We start from the raw sequence: 19,601 nt of genomic DNA, 5'->3' as shown, positions 1-19,601 counted from the left end.
ATCCTTCTTGAGATTTGTCCAGTATACCCACTCTGTATGTAACTACTTGTCTCTTAGCATGTATATTAAGATGTTTTAAGAGAGATCATATTCACATAACTGTTCTAATTAATATTATTAATCTCTTACTGTGTCTAATTTTTTTTTAGATTTAAAAGCAAGATTTATTAGAATCAGAGACCTCTAGCCAGAGTGGCATGGGAAGAGGTCTCCAAGAAAAGCAAAACCCAAAGGGGCTGGTAGCGGTGGGGTTTTTAAGCACAATTTTGGGGAAGAAAAAAATTTATCAGCTTGACACTCAGTTACATGTGCATGTATGCATCTATTTCTTTACTGCATGTCTTTGCTGTTATAAACTCATCAGAACAGGGACTTTGTCTTGTTCACTATATATTTCTAGCATATAGAACAATGTCTATATGTAGTACAAGCTCTTGTTGAAATAATTACTGGACTGACTCAAATACCACCTCTCCTATATAAAAATGACATCTTTCCCCCACTGGAACTTTTTAATAGCGGTAGACTACTTTTTTTTTTTTTTTTTTTTTTTTTTGGACAGGCAGAGTGGACAGTGAGAGAGAGACAGAGAGAAAGGTCTTCCTTTTGCCGTTGGTTCACCCTCCAATGGCCGCCGCGGTAGGCACGCTGCGGCCGGCGCACCGCGCTGATCCAAAGGCAGGAGCCAGGTGCTTCTCCTGGTCTCCCATGGGGTGCAGGGCCCAAGCACTTGGGCCATCCTCCACTGCACTCCCTGGCCACAGCAGAGAGCTGGCCTGGAAGAGGGGCAACCGGGACAGGATCGGTGCCCCGACCGGGACTAGAACATAGCTTATATATAAGGCTGTAAGCAAGTAACTCTATAGTCATATGTAAGCTTGGAAAAAAGGGAAAATTTAAAACATCCACCTTTTTATTTAAAAAAAAAAAGTCTTTTAAAATGGCACTATAAAACAGTAACCTTGTCTGTTTTGGACAAAAAAGTAAATTGAAAACATGCCTGACTAGTCATCATCAGTGAAAAACCATAGCTTCTCCTAAAAAGCTTGTTTTATTCCTAAAAAAACAAACAAAAAATGTTCAAATAAGTGAATTACCTGCTATATCATCAACAATCTCTGTATATGTTCTTCTAGCTATGTCAAGAAATTCATTTATATTAGATCTCACTGCATAGCACTTCTGAGTCCTCATGTTCAGGCATCCCTTCATGTGTTTTGCATCATCATTAATTACTGTTTTAATCTTTTCAAGTATGATTCCAAACCTAACATTTAGGCCAAAAAAAGAACATTGTATCAATTTATAATTTTTAAAAATATTTGTCTATATATTTGAAAGGTAATGTTAGAGAAAGAGAGATAGAGGGAGAGATCCTCAATCTGCCTGTTTACTCTCCAAATGCCTGCAATACCATGTCTGGGCTAGGCTGAAACCTGGAGCCTGGAACTCCATCTGGGTCTCCCACATGGGCAACAGGAAATGAAATACTTGGGCTAACATCCACTGCCTTCCCAGGTACATTAGTAGTCTGGACAGGAAGCAGAACAGCCAGTATTCAAATTGATGTACAATGTGGGTATTCCAAGCAGGGACGTAACTACAATGCTGGCCCCTTAATTTTTAATTTGAATCACAGTTAATGGTAGCAAAATTTTCTTGAAATTGACTTTGAATAAATAATTAAACAATAAATATTTACATTTATATAAGTTAGAGGAATTACTATGTCCATTTTAGACTATTTCTTGTCAGTACCAGTTTAAAACACCGTGAGAACCACCAACAGCAATTCTAAAATCTGCTCACATATAGAGCTCTCAAATTATACAAACAGTTCCTGTGAGAACAAAATATAGCCCTAAATAATAGTTATAAAAATTATGGATTCATGTTTATACATTCAATAATTACTTACTTAATGCATATATCAAGTGCTGTGCTAGGTGCAGGGATTCAAAGAGAGATAACATGGAACCTGCACTTAGTATGGACAAGAAAGAATAAATATATATTGTGAGACAATATAACAAGAACCTCATAATCATTAATGATTAAGTGCAGTGATTATGTAAGCTGGAAATCAGGAAACACCTATTTTCTTAAGCTTTCCTTTTATTCTGCTCTGTATTCTATTTGTAACTAAGTCACGTATATTATTAATTTGAATATGTAATCAAACACAGGGCATAAATCTTGAATCAGTGAAATAGTTCTTAAGTATCACAAATCTTTTTGGTCAAGAATCAGCATGCCAGTATAGGAGTTTGACCTAGGTGAGGAACATGCTGGTTAAAACATTTGCATCCCATATCAGAGTGATGGGTTTGATTATCTCCATCTCTTGACTCTGGCTTTCTGCTAATACTGATCCTGAGAGACAGCAGCATTGGCTGAAGTAACTGGTTTCCTGCCACCCACATAGGAGACCTGGATTAAATTCCCAGCTACCAGCTTCAGTCATCCCCGTTCTCCCATCTCTCTGCTTCATAAATAACTAAATAAATGATAAACTTATTAACTGCCTTAAAAAAGTCGAGGTAATGCTAATAATTTAAGAGTCTTAAAATTAAATTATATTGAATTTTATTCAATATTCATATCTACTATGCTTTGGTTATATTAGGCCCTTCGTGATTTTACAAAATAGAAGAATAAATTTTTATATTTGCAAGTGTTCTGTAGAGCATAGCTAAAAAAACAGGACTGTATCTGGATTTCAACATTTCATAGTATTCTTGTCTAATAGCATAAATAATGCATTATTTCCATATTCATCACCTTTACAGAATGTGCTGTATATTAAAATACCAATGAACAGTTTAAAGAAAACAAAACTTAAGCAATTAACCAAAACTAAACAAACTGTTGTATAGAATACAATTAGAATCTTTAGAATCAGTTATGATTAGGAAAAAAAGGAATAATCTCATATTAACAACTGAGTGACAAAGACCTTTTATCTTCCAAGGAACCATAATATGCTCTTAACAAAGGTGTGTTACAGTTCTTCAGAGAAATCTATTAGGGAATAAAATAAAAAACAGTTAAGGATAATAAATTATGCAATTATTAAACAAAACATTTTAAAATGAATACTCTGTACTCTACCAACTTATTTCTTGCTTCATTTTCTCAGTTTTATATTCATATAAATGCATGTAGGTGGGGCTGCCGTGACGCACTAGGTTAATCCTCCATCTGCAGCGCTGGTTCCAGTCCCAGCTGCTCCTCTTCCACTCCAGCTCTCTGCTGTGGACTGGGAAAGCAGCGGAGGATGGCCCAAGTGCTTGGGCTCCTGCACCCACACGGGAGACCGGGAGGAAGCATCTTGCTCCTGGCTTCGGATCAGTGCAGCTCCAGCCATTGTGGCCACTTGGGGAGTGAACCAATAGAAGGAAGACCTTTCTCTATCTCTCTCTCTCTCATTGTCTGTAACTCTGCCTGCCAAATAAATAAAATCTTAAAAAAAAAATGCATGTAGGTAAGCACAGATGGTATCCTTTCCATTCCATTTTCAAGATAAAGAGCACATGGCTAGTAAATAACAGACACTAATTCCCTACTGTGATTTTTACTGGTCTTGTCTTCCAACTCATTGTTAATATCCAACCACTTATAGAGGTGATATGTAAGCAGATACTGCTATACATTTACTTCACTGGTAATTCCAAAATTTGAGCCAGATACAAATAAGTTTAAAAAGTACTTTGTACATTTATGAACAGAAGTTTCTCCATTCTTATGTGGCAAAGAAGGAACTTTATTTTGCTTAATGGAAACTCTGAGTAGTCACCAACTGAATAAACAGAAAAGAGGAACAAACATAGTTAACCTGAAATTCACGCCATATTCTACATTTAAAAAAAAAAGATTTATTTTTATTTATTTGAAAGTCAGAGTTACACAGAAAGAGAAGGAGAGGCAAAGAGAGAAAGGTCTTCCGGCTGCTGGTTAACACCCCAGTTGGCTGCAACATCCAGAGCTGCGCTGAAGCCAGGAGCGAGGAGCTTCTTCAGTGTCTCCCATGCAGGCACAGGGGCCCAAGGACTTGGGCCATCCTCTACTGCTTTCCCAGGCCATACCTGAGAGCTGGATCATAAGTGGAGCAGCCGAATCTTGAACCGGTGTCCATATGGGATGCCAGCACTTTAGGCCAGGGCGTTAATCTGCTGTGCCACAGCACTGGCCCCCAACCATATTTTAGTTTGACATTAGGCAAAAAAAAGTATTTTTATAAATAGAAAAATATCAAATATCATACATACACTGATGAAAACTAAAAAACTCATAGAAGCAGAAAGAAAAACTGAATCACTCATATTTCTAATTATACTTCCAAAGATAAATACTTAAATGCTGTATTTCCTCTCATTGTTTGACACAAAAATGTATATCATTGCAATCTCTTTTCACCACCTCCCACTTAATACTACACATACGTATTAGGAAGTCTTAACAGCAAAAAAATAATACTAATATTACAAACTGTGGAAAGTAATAATTTCTTTCTATAATCATTGAAGTTCTGATTGACTTATAATTTCTCACTAATATGAAATAATGCTGTAATCAACATCACCAAAAATGTTAAGCAACATCTCTGTATACTTCTTTCAAACATATTTCTAGATGCAGTATTAGAGAATCAAAAGATCTCTGTCATGAATGTTTGAAATCTGTATTCATATGTTTTGTACATTACATATCTAAATTACCTTTAGAGGATCCACAAGTTCCAAGGTATGTTTTAGGTATATTAAATTTGTTATCTTTGATTCAGCTGCATTAACCTGTGAAGATAAAAATCCAAATATGGACACTAAAAATAGTTAATATAAGAATTGGTTTCTTGTTGATCCTTCCACCCTTAACATATTTTCTATACTTTTATATATTAGCCTAGCAGGATGACAGCCTAGTGAACGATTACAAATAATTGGGGAGCTGGCGCAGTGGCGTAGTGGGTAAAGCCATTGCCCGGGTGCTGGTTTGAGTTCTGGCTACTCCACTTTTTGTTTGTTTGTTTGTTTGTTTGCTTTTATTTATTTATTTATTTTAACTTTTATTTATTAAATATAAATTTCCAAAGTACAGATTATGGATTACAATGGCTATCCCCCCACATAACTTCCCTCCCACCCACAACCCTCAACTTTCTCGCTCCCTCTCCCCTTCCATTCACATCAAGATTCATTTTAAATTCGCTTTATATACAGAAGATCGATTTAGCATATATTAAGTAAAGATTTCAAAGGTTTGCACCTTAACATAACATAAAGTATAAAATACTATTTGAGTACTAGTTATAGCATTAATGCAAATTGAACAACACATTAAGGACAGAGATCCTACATGAGGAGTAAGTGTACAGTGACTCCTGTTGTTGACTTAACAAATTGACACTCTTGTTTATGGCATCAGTAATCTCCCTAGGCTCTAGTCATGAGTTTCCAAGGCTATGGAAGCCTTTTGAGTTTGCCAGCTCCAATCTTATTTAGACAAGGTCATAGCCAAAGTGGAAGTTCTCTCCTCCCTTCAGAGAAGGGTACCTCCTTCTTTGATGGCCTGTTCTTTCCACTGGGATCTCGTTCGCAGAGATCTTTCATTTAGGTCTTTTTTTCTTCCAGAGTGTCTTGGCTTTCCATGCCTAAAATACTCTCATGGGCTTTTCAGCCAGATCCGAGTGCCTTAAGGGCTGATTCTGAGGCCAGAGTGCTGTTTAGGACATCTGCCATTCTATGAGTCTGCTGTGTATCCCACTTCCTATGTTGGACTATTCTCTCCATTTTTTTATTCTATCAGTTAGTATTTTCAGACACTAGTCTTGTTTATGTGATCCCGTTGACTTTTAGACTTATCAGTGTGAATTGTGAACTGAAATTGATCACTTTGACTAGTGAGATGGCACTGGTACATGCCACCTTGATGGGACTGTATTGGAATCCCCTGGCACATTTCCAACTCTACCATTTGGGGCAAATCAGCTTGAGCATGTCCCAAATTGTATATCTCCTCCCTCTCTTATTCCCACTCAAATATTTAACAGAAATAACTTTTCAGTTAAATTTAAACACCTAAGGATAATTAATTATTATGCAATAATTAATTAATTACAGAGTTCAACCAATAATATTAAGTAGAACAAAAAATACTAAAAGGGATACAGTATTAAGTTGTTCATCAACAGGACAAGAGCTGGTCAAGTCACTGTTTCTCATAGTGTCCATTTCATTTCAACAGGTTTCCTTTTTGGCGCTCCGTTAGTTGTCACCGATCAGGGAGAACATTATGATATTTGTCCCTTTGGGACTGGCTTATTTCACTCAGCATGATGTGTTCCAGATTCCTCCATTTTGTTGCAAATGACCGGATTTCATTGTTTTTGACTGCTGTATAGTATTCTATAGAGTATGTGTCCCATAATTTCTTTACCCAGTCTACTGTTGATGGGCATTTGGGTTGGTTCCAGGTCTTAGCTATTGTGAATTGAGCTGCAATAAACATTAAGGTGCAGACCTCTTTTTTGCTTGCCAATTTAATTTCCTTTGGGTAAATTCCAAGGAGTGGGATGGCTGGGTTGTATGGTAGGGTTATATTCAGGTTTCTGAGGAATCTCCAGACTGACTTCCATAGTGGCTTAACCAGTTTGCATTCCCACCAACAGTGGGTTAGTGTCCCTTTTTCCCCACATCCTCGCCAGCATCTGTTGTTGGTAGATTTCTGTATGTGAGCCATTCTGACCAGGGTGAGGTGAAACCTCATTGTGGTTTTGATTTGCATTTCCCTGATTGCTAGTGAACCTGAACATTTTTTCATGTGTCTGTTGGCCATTTGGATTTCCTCTTTTGCAAAATGTCTGTTTAGGTCCTTGGTCCATCTCTCAAGTGGGTTGTTTGTTTTGCTGTTGTGGAGTTTCTTGATCTCTTTGTAGATTCTGGTTATTAACCCTTTATCTGTAGCATAGTTTGCAAATATTTTTTCCCATTCTGTTGGTTGCCTCTTCACTTTCCTGACTGTTTCTCTTGCAGTACTGAAACTTCTCAATTTATTGCAATCCCAAATGTTAATTTTGGCTTGACTGCCTGTGCTTCCAAGGTCTTTTCCAAGAAGTCTTTGCCAGTACCTATATCATGCATGGTTTCTCCAATGTTCTCTAATAATTTGTTGGTGTTGGGTCATAGATTTAGGTCTTTAACCCACGTTGAGTGGATTTTTGTGTAAGGTGAAAGGTAGGGGTCCTACTTCATGCTTCTGCACGTGGAAATCCCGTTTTCCCAGCACCATTTTTTTTTTTTTTTGACAGGCAGAGTGGACAGTGAGAGAGAGACAGAGAGCAAGGTCTTCCTTTTGCCGTTGGTTCACCCTCCAATGGCTGCTGCAGCCGGCGCACCGTGCTGATCTGATGGCAGGAGCCAAGTGCTTATCCTGGTCTCCCATGGGGTGCAGGGCCCAAGCACTTGGGCCATCCTCCACTGCACTCCCTGGCCACAGCAGAGAGCTGGCCTGGAAGAGGGGCAACCGGGACAGGATCGGTGCCCCAACTGGGACTAGAACCCGGTGTGCTGGCGCCGCAAGGCGGAGGATTAGCCTAGTAAGCCACAGCACCGGCCTCCAGCACCATTTATTAAATAGACTGTCCTTACTCCAGGGATTGGTTTTGGATCCTTGATTAAACATAAGTTGGCTGTAGATGTTTGGATTGATTTCTGGTGTTTCTATTCTGTTCCATTGGTCTATCCATCTGTTTCTGTACCAGTACCATGCTGTTTTGATTACAGCTGCTCTGTAGTATGTCCTGAAATCTGGTATTGGGATGCCTCCAGCTTTGTTTTGTTGTACAAGATTGCTTTAGCTATTCGAGTTCTCCTGAGTCTCCATATGAATTTCAGCATCATTTTTTCCAGATCTGAGAATGTCTTTGGTATTCTGATTGGTATCGCATTGAATGCATAAATTGCTTTTGGGAGAATGGACATTTTGATGATATTGATTCTTCTAATCCATGAGCATGGAAGATATTTCCATATTTTGGTATCCTCTTCTATTTCTTTCTTTAATATTTTGTAATTCTCATCGTAGAGATCTTTAACATCTTTGGTTAAGTTTATTCCAAGGCATTTGATTGTTTTTGTAGCTATTGTGAATGGGATTGATCTTAGCAGTTCTTTCTCAACCATGGCATTGCTTGTGTATACAAAGGCTGTTGATTTTTATGCATTGATTTTATATCCTGCTACTTTGGCAAACTCTTCTATGAGTTCCAATAGTCTCTTAGTAGAGTTCTTTGGATTCCCCTAAATAAAGAATCATATCATCTGCTAGAGGGATAGTTTGACTTCTTCCTTCCCAATTTGTATCCCTTTAATTTCTTTTTCTTGCCTGATGGCTCTGGCTAAAACTTCCAGAACTATGTTGAATAGCAGTGGTGAGAGTGGGCATCCCTGTCTGGTACCAGATCTCAGTGGAAATGCTTCTAACTTTTCCCCATTCAATAGGATGCTGGCCGTGGGTTTTTCATAAACTGCTTTGATTCTATTGAGGAATGTTCTTTCAATACCCAGTTTGCTTAGAGTTTTCATCATGAAAGGGTGTTATGTTTTTTGAAATGCTTTCTCTGCATCTATTGAGATAATCATATAGTTTTTTTTCTGTAGTCTGTTAATGTGGTGTATCATGTTGATTGTTTTGCAAACACTGAACCATCCCTGCATACCAGGGACAAATCCCACTTGGTCTGCGTGGATGATTTTTCTGATGTGTTGTTGCATTCTATTGGCCAGAATTTTATTGAGGATTTTTGTGTCTATGTTCATCAGGGATATTGGTCTGTAATTTTCTTTCAATGCTGCTTCTTTTTCTGGCTTAGGAATTAAGGTGATGCTGGCTTCTCTATTTCTCTTCTCCTACTAGATTTGGGTCTGGTTTGCTGCAGTTTTTCTAGATCCTTGAGATGCGTTGCCAGCTCATTTAATTGGTGCCTTTCCAATTTCTTGATGTAGGCATCTATTGCTATAAACTTTCCTCTTAACATTGCTTTTGCTGTATCCCATAAGTTTTGATATGTTGTGCTGTTAACCTCGTTTACTTCCAGAAAGTTTTTGATTTCTTCTATGACCCAGTGTTCATTCAGGAGCATGTTGCTCAATCTCCATGTGTTTGCATATGCTCTAGGGATTCCTGAGATGCTAATTTCCAACTTCATTCCACTGTGGTCTGAGAAGCTGCATGGTATGATTCTAATTCTTTTGAATATGCTGAGACTTGCTTTATGGCCTAGTATGTGGTCAATCCTAGAGTAGGTTCCATGTACTGCTGAGAAGAATCTAAATTCTTTAAGTGTAGGATGAAAAGTTCTATAGATATCTGTTAGATCCATTTGAGCTATGGTGTCATTTAAATCTACTGTTTCCTTGTTGATCTTCTGTCCAGTTGATCAGTCTATTTCTGAGAGTGGAGTATTGTAGTCCCCCAGTACTATTGTATTGGAATCTAAGTCTCCCTTTAAGTTCCTTAACATATCTTTTAAATAAACCGGTGCCCTGTAATTAGTGCATATACATTGATAATCGTATATCTTCCTGTTGAATTGATCCCTTAATCATTATATAGTGCCCCTCTTTGTCTCTCTTAACAGTTTTTGTGTTAGTTTATTTTGTCTGATATTAAGATGGCTACACCCGCTCTTTTTTCATTTCTGTTGGCATGGTATATCTTTTTCCAACCTTTCACTTTCAGTCTGTATGCATCTTTGTTGAAAAGATGTGTTTCTTGTAGGCAGCAAATAGATGGGTTTTGTTCCTTTTCCCATTCAGCCAGTCTGTGTCTTTTAACTAGAGAGTTGAGGCCATTAATATTCAATGTGACTATTGATAAGCAGTAACTTTGCCCTGCCATTTTCCCAAAGATATTTTCTAATATATGCTTTGAACTTTCTGTGATCTTTTGCTGTGAGGTTTTCTTCCTTTACCTTCTTTCATATTGATGGCCATGTTTTTGTGTTTCTGTGTGTAGCACATCTTTAAACATCTTTTGCAGGGCTGGACAACTGGTAACAAATTCTTTCAATTTCTGTTTGCTATGAAAGGTCTTTATTTCACCTTCATTCACAAATGAGAGCTTTGCAGGATATAATATTCTGGGTTGGCATCTTTTCTCTCTCAGTACCTGGGCTATGTCTCGCCATTCCCTCCTAGCCTGTAGGGTTTCTGATGAGAAGTCAGCTGTGAGTCTAATTGGAGATCCTCTGAGAGTAATCTGAGTTTTCTCTCTTTCACATTTTAGAATCTTTTCTTTATGCTTCACTGTGGTGAGTTTAATTACAACATGTTGTGGTGAGGATCTCTTTTGGTCAGGTTTACTAGGAGTTCTATGAGCTTCCTGTACTAGGATGTCTCTGTTCTTCTCCAAACCCAGGAAATTCTCTGCTAGTGTCTCACTAAAAAGGTCTTCTAATCCTTTCTCTCTCTCCATGCCTTCAGGAACTGCTAGAACTCGAATGTTAGGTTTTTTAATAGTATCCTGTAGATTCCCAACAATATTTTTTAGATTTCTAATTTACTCTTCTTTTCTTTGGTATGACTGTATACTTTCCTGTGTTCTGTCTTCTAAGTCTGATATTCTCTCTTCTGTTTTGCCCATTCTGTTTTTAAGGCTCTCTAATGTGTTTGTCATTTGATCTACTGAATTCTTCATTTCATTTTGATTTCTCTTCCCTATCACAATTTCATGTTCTACTAGTTTCTGCATTTCATTTTGATTCCTCCTTAAGATTTCATTTTCACAAGAGGGATTTTCTATCCTGTCCAGTAAGGATTTCTGTAGTTCAAGAATTTGTTTTTGAAAACTTGTATATGTTTTTATCATAAATTTTTTGAAATCCATATCTTGCATTTCTTCTATCTCATCATCTTCATAATCTTGGATGGGGTGTCTAATTCATTTGGGAGTGTCATAATGTCTTCCTTGTTCTTGTCTCCTCAGTTTCTGTGTTTGTTGCTTGGCATTGTGGAGATATTCTTTGGTTTCTTCTTCCCTTGCTGTGGTGTTTTTTCTCGTTATACTATGACTGTATTAAGTGGAATGTCTGCTTTTGATGGATACTTAGAGGCTTGTGATGGGTGTGGCCAGAGAACTCTGTTTGGTTCTTCAGGGTTAAGGGTGTGCCAAAGGTGACACACCCAGGTTAGGCGTTTTGAACCTCTCTCTCTCTCTCTCTCCCCCTTTTTTTTTTTCCTTTTTTGATTCCAGCCACTCCACTTCTGATACAGCTCTCTGCTATGGCCTGAGAAAGCAGTGGAAGATAGACCAAGTCCTTGGGCCCCTGCACCCACATGGGAGACCTGGAAGAATTTCCTGGCTCCTGTCTTCAGATTGGCGCAGCGCCAGCCACTGCAGTCAAATGGGGGGTGAACCAGCAGATGGAAGATCTCTCTTTCTGCCTCTCCTTCTCTCTGTAATTCTGACCTTCAAATAACCAAATACATCTTTAAACAAAAAAAAAAAAAAAAGAAAGAAAGAAAAGTGATTCCAGCACTAACAAACAGGAAAGAGAATGGGGAAGCATTTCAGGGAAGAAAAGAACACCCATGCAGGATGCAATAATAATCAAATTACTGATATATGGCACTATTAGAGACCTCTGAGAGATGTTGTAGAATAAACTTCAGGAGTTTGGAGGTAAAGAAAATGGGGTAATTATTCACCATTTCCTATTCATCAGACTTGAATAGTTTCCTGGAGTATTAACTCCCTGATGCTCCTTGGCTTCTCCTCTGAAGAGAATAGACCCAGAAGAGAATATGAGGTGTTTTCTATAACAGATCTCCCTTGCCAAAAGAGAATGCTAAGGGCATGATGGTAGCAACCAACAGAATCTTCTCTACAATACTCAGTGCAAAAGCAACCTATAAAGTAGATGATATTTGCAACACACTGTACCAACAAAATTCCCATCTAAAATACAAAAAGCTCTGTAAATCACAGAAGATAAACCTAATAGAAAAAGGAGAAAGAGTCCTGAAAAAGATTTTCATAAATGATTTTAAAATGGTCAATATCAGCAGATTTCAGCATGGCCAGAATAGGGAGAGAGCTTACTGCTCTAGTCTAGGGGAAGATAGTTTAAAAAAAAAAGTGGAAAGAGTACTACCTCAGGGAAGACTTAGGGAGAATACTGCAGTGGAAACATCACACAAATTAGAAGGGCACTCTGGATCTATGTGGAAGGTGTGTAGGTCTAGAATGAGCATGGAAACAACACAGACTTCAGCTGCCAAGAGCTTCAGCACCATTTTGGAGAGTGGGAGGTCATATCAGACAGCAGCAGCCCAAGCCACTGGTGATAAAGCCATGAGGAGAGCCTGACGTAAGTCTGGCCTGAAGTCCTCTTGGGGACAGTGTACCTGCCAACCTAGAGGAAAATAAAGGGGCATGTTTCTCTTTCCCTGAACCCCCAACAATGATGCCCTGCAACTAGCTGAGAGGACAGGCACCATGGTGGACATAGATACCAACTGCACCAGCATCTGTCCGCATGCCCAGCACTAACCAAGAAGAGACATCAGAGTCTGGCTGGGAGGAATGACAGGAGGCTAGGTGCCCATGTAGGAGTGTGAAGTGCCCCCAGCCTCCCAGCATGTCACAGGCTCTGAGACTGAGGCTGCCTGGGTGGAGTACCTATAGGCAGCAAGCTCTGGGATGAGACGGACTGGCAGGGCAGAGTGGGTCCTTGGTACCACATGACTGGGAGTCCAGTGTGCTGGGATTGTGGGAACTTTGGCTGTGTCGAAGGCATAGGGTGTGACTAGGTCTCTGGGCAGTCAGTGTGGACAGCTCTACATGGCACATGGACAGGAGGGAGGGTTGGGTGGGAAGAATCATTATGTTCCTAAATCTGTACATATGAAATACATGAAAAATCTATAACATAAATAAAATTTTTTAAAAAAGGAAAATTTGTAAAAATATACCATGACAACACTAATCAAAATAAAGCTGGAGTGGCTACATTAATATTACACAGAGTAAATTTCAGAGCAAAAAAAATACTATTAGGAATAGAGAGCATCATTTCATAATAGACAGTTCAATTCATCAGAAGGCACAGTAGTATTAAAATTTTTATGTACTTAATAACAGACCTTCAAAATACATTAGATAATAACTAATAGCATTTCATGGAAAAATAGACAAATTTGCAATTATATTCACACCTTTCCCAATAATTGATAGAATAGACGACCCCCCCCAAAAAAAAAAAGCCCCAAAGTACACGGTAGTCTTGAAAAACACTATAAATAATCTCAAACTGCAGAAGAACAGCATGATATTTTTAGAACTTTATGTACATCTATGAACTAGATTTAATCTGTTCTCTTTGTACTAACAGTGCATTAACATAAAAAAGGAATTACTATTTTTTTAAAAGACAACAGCAGCAAAATACACATTATTTTCAAGTTCACATAGAACATTTACCAGGATAACCTATTCTGGGCCATTAAAACAAATGTCCACAAGTCCAAGGACTTGGGCCATCCTCCACTGCTCTCTCAGGCCACAGCAGAGAGCTGGATCAGAAGAGGAGCAGTCAGGACTAGAACTGGTACCCACATGGGATGCCCATGCCTCAGGCCAGGGCTTCAACCCGCTGTGCCACAGCGTCGGCCCCAAATATTTCCTTTTAAAAATATAAAAATACTCTACAAATCAATAATACTAATTTCAAACATTTAGAGATTTTGCAATTTTTATATAATATTAAGATAACTTATAACACAGAATATATAATAAGTGACACATAATGTATATATAAACATACCGTGTCTTGTTTTGGAATTTGTACTAAAACAGAAAGAAGCTGCTCTGTATCAAGAAATCTTGAAATAACTGAAACAAACAACAAATGTGAGCATTTAAACTTTATAGTACAGTGAAAATCACAGAAGAAAAGAAACATAGTTCAAAAAAAATATTCAGCAGTATCAAGTAAGTTGTAATCCAAATACAAGAAGAACTAATACTTTACCATTATATTTTTTTTATTAAACTTCTATTTAATGAATATAAATTTCCAAAGTACAGCTTATGGGTTACAATGGCTACCCCCTCCCATAGCTTCCCTCCCGCCCGCAACCCTCCCCTTTCCCGCTCCCTTTCCCCTTCCATTCATGTAAAGATTCATTTTCAATTCTCTTTGTATACAGAAGATCAGTTTAGTATATATTAGGTAAAGATTTCAACATTTTGCCCATATAGCAACATAAAGTGAAAAAACTACCATTGGATTACTAATTATAGCATTAAATAGCAATGTACAGCACATTAAAGACAGAGATCCTACATAATTTTTTTTCAAATTAATTAATTTTCTATGCCATTTCCATTTAGACACCAGGTTGTTTTTTTTTTCATTTCCAATTCTCTTTATATACAGAAGATCACTTCAGTATATAATTAGTAAAGACCTCATCAGTTTGTGCCCACACAGAAACGCAAAGTATAAAAATACTGTTTCAGTACTAGTTATAGCATCACTTGGCTTTAGACGACACATTAGGGACAGATCCCACATGGGGTGTAAGTACACAGTGACTCCTGTTGCTGATTTAACAATTTGACACTCCTGTTCATGGCGTCAGCAATCTCCCTAGGCTCTAGTCATGAGTTGCCAGGGCTATGGAAGCCTTTAGAGTTCGCTGACTTTGATCTTATTCCGATAGGTGGTGGGAATGCAAACTGGTTAAGCCACTATGGAAGTCTGTCTGGAGATTCCTCAGAAACCTGAACATAACCCTACCATACAACCCAGCCATCCCACTCCTTGGAATTTACCCAAAGGAAATTAATTTGGCAAATAAAAAAGCCATCTGCACACTAATGTTTATTGCAGCTCAATTCACAATAGCTAAGACCTGGAACCAACCCAAATGCCCATCAACAGTAGACTGGATAAAGAAATTATGGGACATGTACTCCATAGAATACTATACAGCAGTAAGAAACAACGAAACCCAGTCATTTGCAACAAGATGGAGCAATCTGGAAAACATCATGCTGAGTGAATTAAGCCAGTCCCAAAGAGAAAAATATCATTTGTTTTCCCTGGTCGGTGACAACTGAGCGCCAAAGGGGAAACCTGTTAAGTGAAATGGACACTATAAGCAACAATGAACTGATCAGCTCCTGTCCTGACTTTAGATGTACAATGTAATACTTTATCCTTTTTAGTATTTGTTGTTGTTGTTGTGGTTCTAGTACTATTGGTTGAACTCAGTAATTAACACACAATTATTCTTAGGTGTTTAAATTTTAACTGAAAAGTGATCCCTGTTAAATCTAAGAGTGGAAAAAGAGAGGGAGGAGATGAACAATTTGGAACATGCTCAATCGGACTGGCCGCAAATGGTGGAGTTAGAAATGTGCCAGGGGATTCTAACTTTACCATTATATTTAACAATAAGCCTGTTAATGATTGTGTTAGGCTGTGTTTCAAGGACTCTTGTGCAAATGATAGACTGTGTCTGAAGGAGAAACTAATAGAGAATAGAAGGACAAGTAAAGGGAAAAGGCTAACCAAAGGATAATTTCAGGCAATACCTGTTGAAGGAAACTTGAACTGATCCTGAAGAGGAATTCTGGGGTTTAAATTATACTTTAGTTTTTGCCATAGAAATATGACAGTTGGGCTTTCATATTCTCACACCATTAATTTAAGATCACCAGGCACTTTTAAACTCTGTGCTTGAGAGTCAGGACTCCAATAGCCTAAGGGCAGGCCTCCAAATGAGTGTAGGTGTGGGCCAGAAGTCAAAGCACACAGGGCACAGAAAGAGACATACAGAAAGTTAAAAGGGAACCATAGGATCTGGACAAAGAACCTACAATATCACCTACAGTGACCTTGACAAAAGCAGTCTAGTCTAGGCACAATAGTGGGCATAGAAACGAGATTGTAGCAGATTGAGACACAAAGGATAGTGAGAGCAGCTAATTAGTTTTTGTCTACAAAGAGATCAAGAAACTCCACAACAGCAAAACAAACAACCCACTTGAGAGATGGACCAAGGACCTAAACAGACATTTTGCAAAAGAGGAAATCCAAATGGCCAACAGACACATGAAAAAATGTTCAGGTTCACTAGCAATCAGGGAAATGCAAATCAAAACCACAATGAGGTTTCACCTCACCCTGGTCAGAATGGCTCACATACAGAAATCTACCAACAACAGATGCTGGCGAGGATGTGGGGAAAAAGGGACACTAACCCACTGTTGGTGGGAATGCAAACTGGTTAAGCCACTATGGAAGTCAGTCTGGAGATTCCTCAGAAACCTGAATATAACCCTACCATACAACCCAGCCATCCCACTCCTTGGAATTTACCCAAAGGAAATTAAATTGGCAAGCAAAAAAGAGGTCTGCACCTTAATGTTTATTGCAGCTCAATTCACAATAGCTAAGACCTGGAACCAACCCAAATGCCCATCAACAGTAGACTGGGTAAAGAAATTGTGGGACACGTACTCTATAGAATACTATACAGCAGTCAAAAACAATGAAATCCAGTCATTTGCAACAAAATGGAGGAATCTGGAACACATCATGCTGAGTGAAATAAGCCAGTCCCAAAGGGACAAATATCATAATGTTCTCCCTGATCGGTGACAACTAACCAACCACAAAAAAGGAAACCTGTTGAAATGAAATGGACACTATGAGAAACAGTGACTTGACCAGCCCTTGTCCTGACTGTTGATGAACAACTTAATACTGTATCCCTTTTAGTATTTTTTTTGTTCTACTTAATACTATTGGTTGAACTCTGTAATTAATACACATTTATTCTTAAGTGTTTAAATTTAACTGAAAAGTTATTTCTGTTAAATATTTGAGTGGGAATAAGAGAGGGAGGAGATATACAATTTGGGACATGCTCAAGCTGATTTGCCCCAAATGGTAGAGTTGGAAATGTGCCAGGGGATTCCAATACAGTCCCATCAAGGTGGCATGTACCAGTGCCATCTCACTAGTTTAAGCGATCAATTTCTGTTCACAATTGATCATAATGATAGGACCAAGAGTCAAAGGGATCACACAAACAAGACTAGTGTCTGAAAATACTAACTGATAGAATAAAAAAGGGGGCCGGAGCCCCGGCTCAATAGGCTAATCCTCCGCCTAGCGGCGCTGGCACATCGGGTTCTAATCCCAGTCGGGGCGCCAGATTCTGTCCCAGTTGCCCCTCTTCCAGGCCAGCTCTCTGCTGTGGCCAGGGAGTGCAGTGGAGGATGGCCCAAGTCCTTGGGCCCTGCACCCCATGGGAGACCAGGAGAAGCACCTGGCTCCTGCCATCGGATCAGCACAGTGTGCCGGCCGCAGCACGCCGGCCACGGTGGCCATTGGATGGTGAACCAACGGCAAAAGGAAGACCTTTCTCTCTGTCTCTCTCTCTCACACTGTCCACTCTGCTTGTCAAAATTAAAAAAAAAAAAAAAGATAGAATAAAAAAGGGAGAGAATGATCCAACATGGGAAACAGGATACACAGCAGACTCATAGAATGGCAGATGTCCTAAACAGCACTCTGGCCTCAGAATCAGCCCTTAAGGCACTCGGATCTGGCTGAAAAGCCCATGAGAGTATTTTAGGCATGGAAAGCCAAGACATTCTGGCAAAAAAAAATAAAGACCTAAATGAAAGATCTCTGGATGGGAGGGAAGTTATGGGGGAGGAAAAGCCATTGTAATCCATAAGCTATACTTTGGAAATTTATATTCATTAAATAAAAGTTTAAAAAAAAAGAAAATTAGTTTTTAAACAAGTTTGGCTATGAATAGAAAAACATACATAAGGTGGTAGCTGGAGAAGATGAAATCCAGGGAGAGTTTTAACAAAGATGGGAGAGATATGAGCAAGTTTAAATTCTCATGGAAGGAACTCATAGTGAGAAAGATAATAAAGAAACAGGAAACAACAAAATCAAGGATGGGATCTAGAGAACTGGTGGAAGAAATAGTCATGGACAGGAACAGCAATACTTCTTCCAGCTGAAACATAGGGAAGGGAAAATAGAAGAGTGTAATTGTATATCTGGCATCAAATAGCTGAAAAAGAGCACAATGGCTGGACCTTGTCCAATATTAAATGACTAAATGACTTTATATTCCTGGCATTTATATATTACACTAAATGCCAGGTACAGATGGCCCAACAAAATGTTGTTGTGAACAATTAAAAAAAATAAAGTTATGGGGGCTGGCACTGTGGGTTAAGCTGCTACCTGCAATGCCAGCATTCCATATGAACACCAGTTCAATTCCAGGATGCTCCACTTCTGATCCATCACCCTACTAATGTGCCCTGAAAAGCAGCAGAAGGTGGATCAAGTCCCTGGGATCCTGTACCTATGTGGGAGAACTACAATGGAGTTCCTGGCTCCAGGCTTCGGCCTGGCCCAGACCCAGCTGTTGTGGCCCATTAGGGGAGTGAACCAGCCAATCCAAGATAACTGCCTCTCATCCTCTCCCTCTGTTGTTCAAATAAACAAATCTTGAAAGAAGAGAAGAGAAAAGAAAAGGCCAGTTAAAAATGGCCTCTCTCTACATTTCCCAACACTCACTAAATACATAATATATATATACATATATATATATATTGTGTATGTGTAGTTTTCTAACAAGTATACTCAAGAACATTCAAAATACAGAGGCACTGCCTAAACAATACACTAATTAACACTAATTTAAAAATATTTGGAATTGGATTGAGAAAACTAGAAAGTTGCAAATACCTTCTAATAATTCATGTACCATTTCAGTTTAGAACATAAGGTGAGGGAGTCAGGAGAGTATGAAAGACTGGCCAAGCTGCTAGCAATCAATAATTAGATGAGGATTGCTTCTCAGCTTTTTGGCTAAGATCAAGTGTAGGAATTAGATGAGAAGCAGTGTGTATCAACTGTTCTCCCAACTATAGATTTAAGAGGAAAACAGCCATATCAGTGAATACTTAGCCAGGTCCCAAAGAAAATTTTCTTATCCCATTTATGGATTAAATTGTGCCTCCCTCCTACCCCTCAAAATACTCTGAATTTCTAATTCCTAGTAACTATGAATGTGGCTTTATTTGGAAATTAGGTCTTTGCAGATGAAACCAAGTAAAGATGAAGTCATTATGGTGACCGAATATGACTGAAGTCCTAATGAGAAGATAATGTGAACAAGCACTGCAAGAACACCATATGGTAACAGAGACAGAGAATGGACTAATAAAGCTATAAAAGTACACCACGGACTGACAGCCACCACCAGAGGGGCTAGGAAGAGGCAAAGAAAGATACTCCCTTACAAGGTTCAACATGGTCCTACTGACACCTTAATTTTAGCTTCTAACTTCCAGAACTGTGAGTTCTGTTTTAAAAATTGCTCTTTTAAACCACTGTATATGTGGTACTTTTTACAGCAGTCCCAGGAAACTAATACATTCCATCTATTGATAATTACCTAATCTGGACAAATCTTTTTTGAGGATTACTCTGGAGAAAAAGAATTCACCTGTCTAAAAAATAAATAAATAAAACCCCACAGAAAGAAAGGTAC

The 19,601-nt window shown here is 38.6% G+C and overlaps 1 protein-coding gene across 1 annotated transcript in view; it reads right to left on the bottom strand.

Moving 5' to 3' along the window:
* The window catches only part of MSH4 (mutS homolog 4), a 94,855-nt gene that overhangs the window by 46,535 nt on the left and 28,719 nt on the right, over positions 1–19,601 (bottom strand). The window contains exons 8-11 of the mRNA XM_062193401.1: positions 13,823–13,890; positions 4,719–4,793; positions 2,957–3,021; positions 1,098–1,267 (exon numbers count right to left, since the gene is read on the bottom strand). Of these exons, the coding sequence (XP_062049385.1) occupies positions 1,098–1,267; positions 2,957–3,021; positions 4,719–4,793; positions 13,823–13,890 (378 nt within the window). The remainder of the gene's footprint in view (positions 1–1,097; positions 1,268–2,956; positions 3,022–4,718; positions 4,794–13,822; positions 13,891–19,601) is intronic.

The sequence above is a fragment of the Lepus europaeus genome, chromosome 5, assembly GCF_033115175.1.
Source record: "Lepus europaeus isolate LE1 chromosome 5, mLepTim1.pri, whole genome shotgun sequence".
In the NCBI taxonomy this organism is placed as follows: Eukaryota; Metazoa; Chordata; class Mammalia; order Lagomorpha; family Leporidae; genus Lepus; species Lepus europaeus.
Note: the sequence above shows the minus strand (reverse complement) of the source record. Positions and strands in the feature narration are given on the sequence as shown.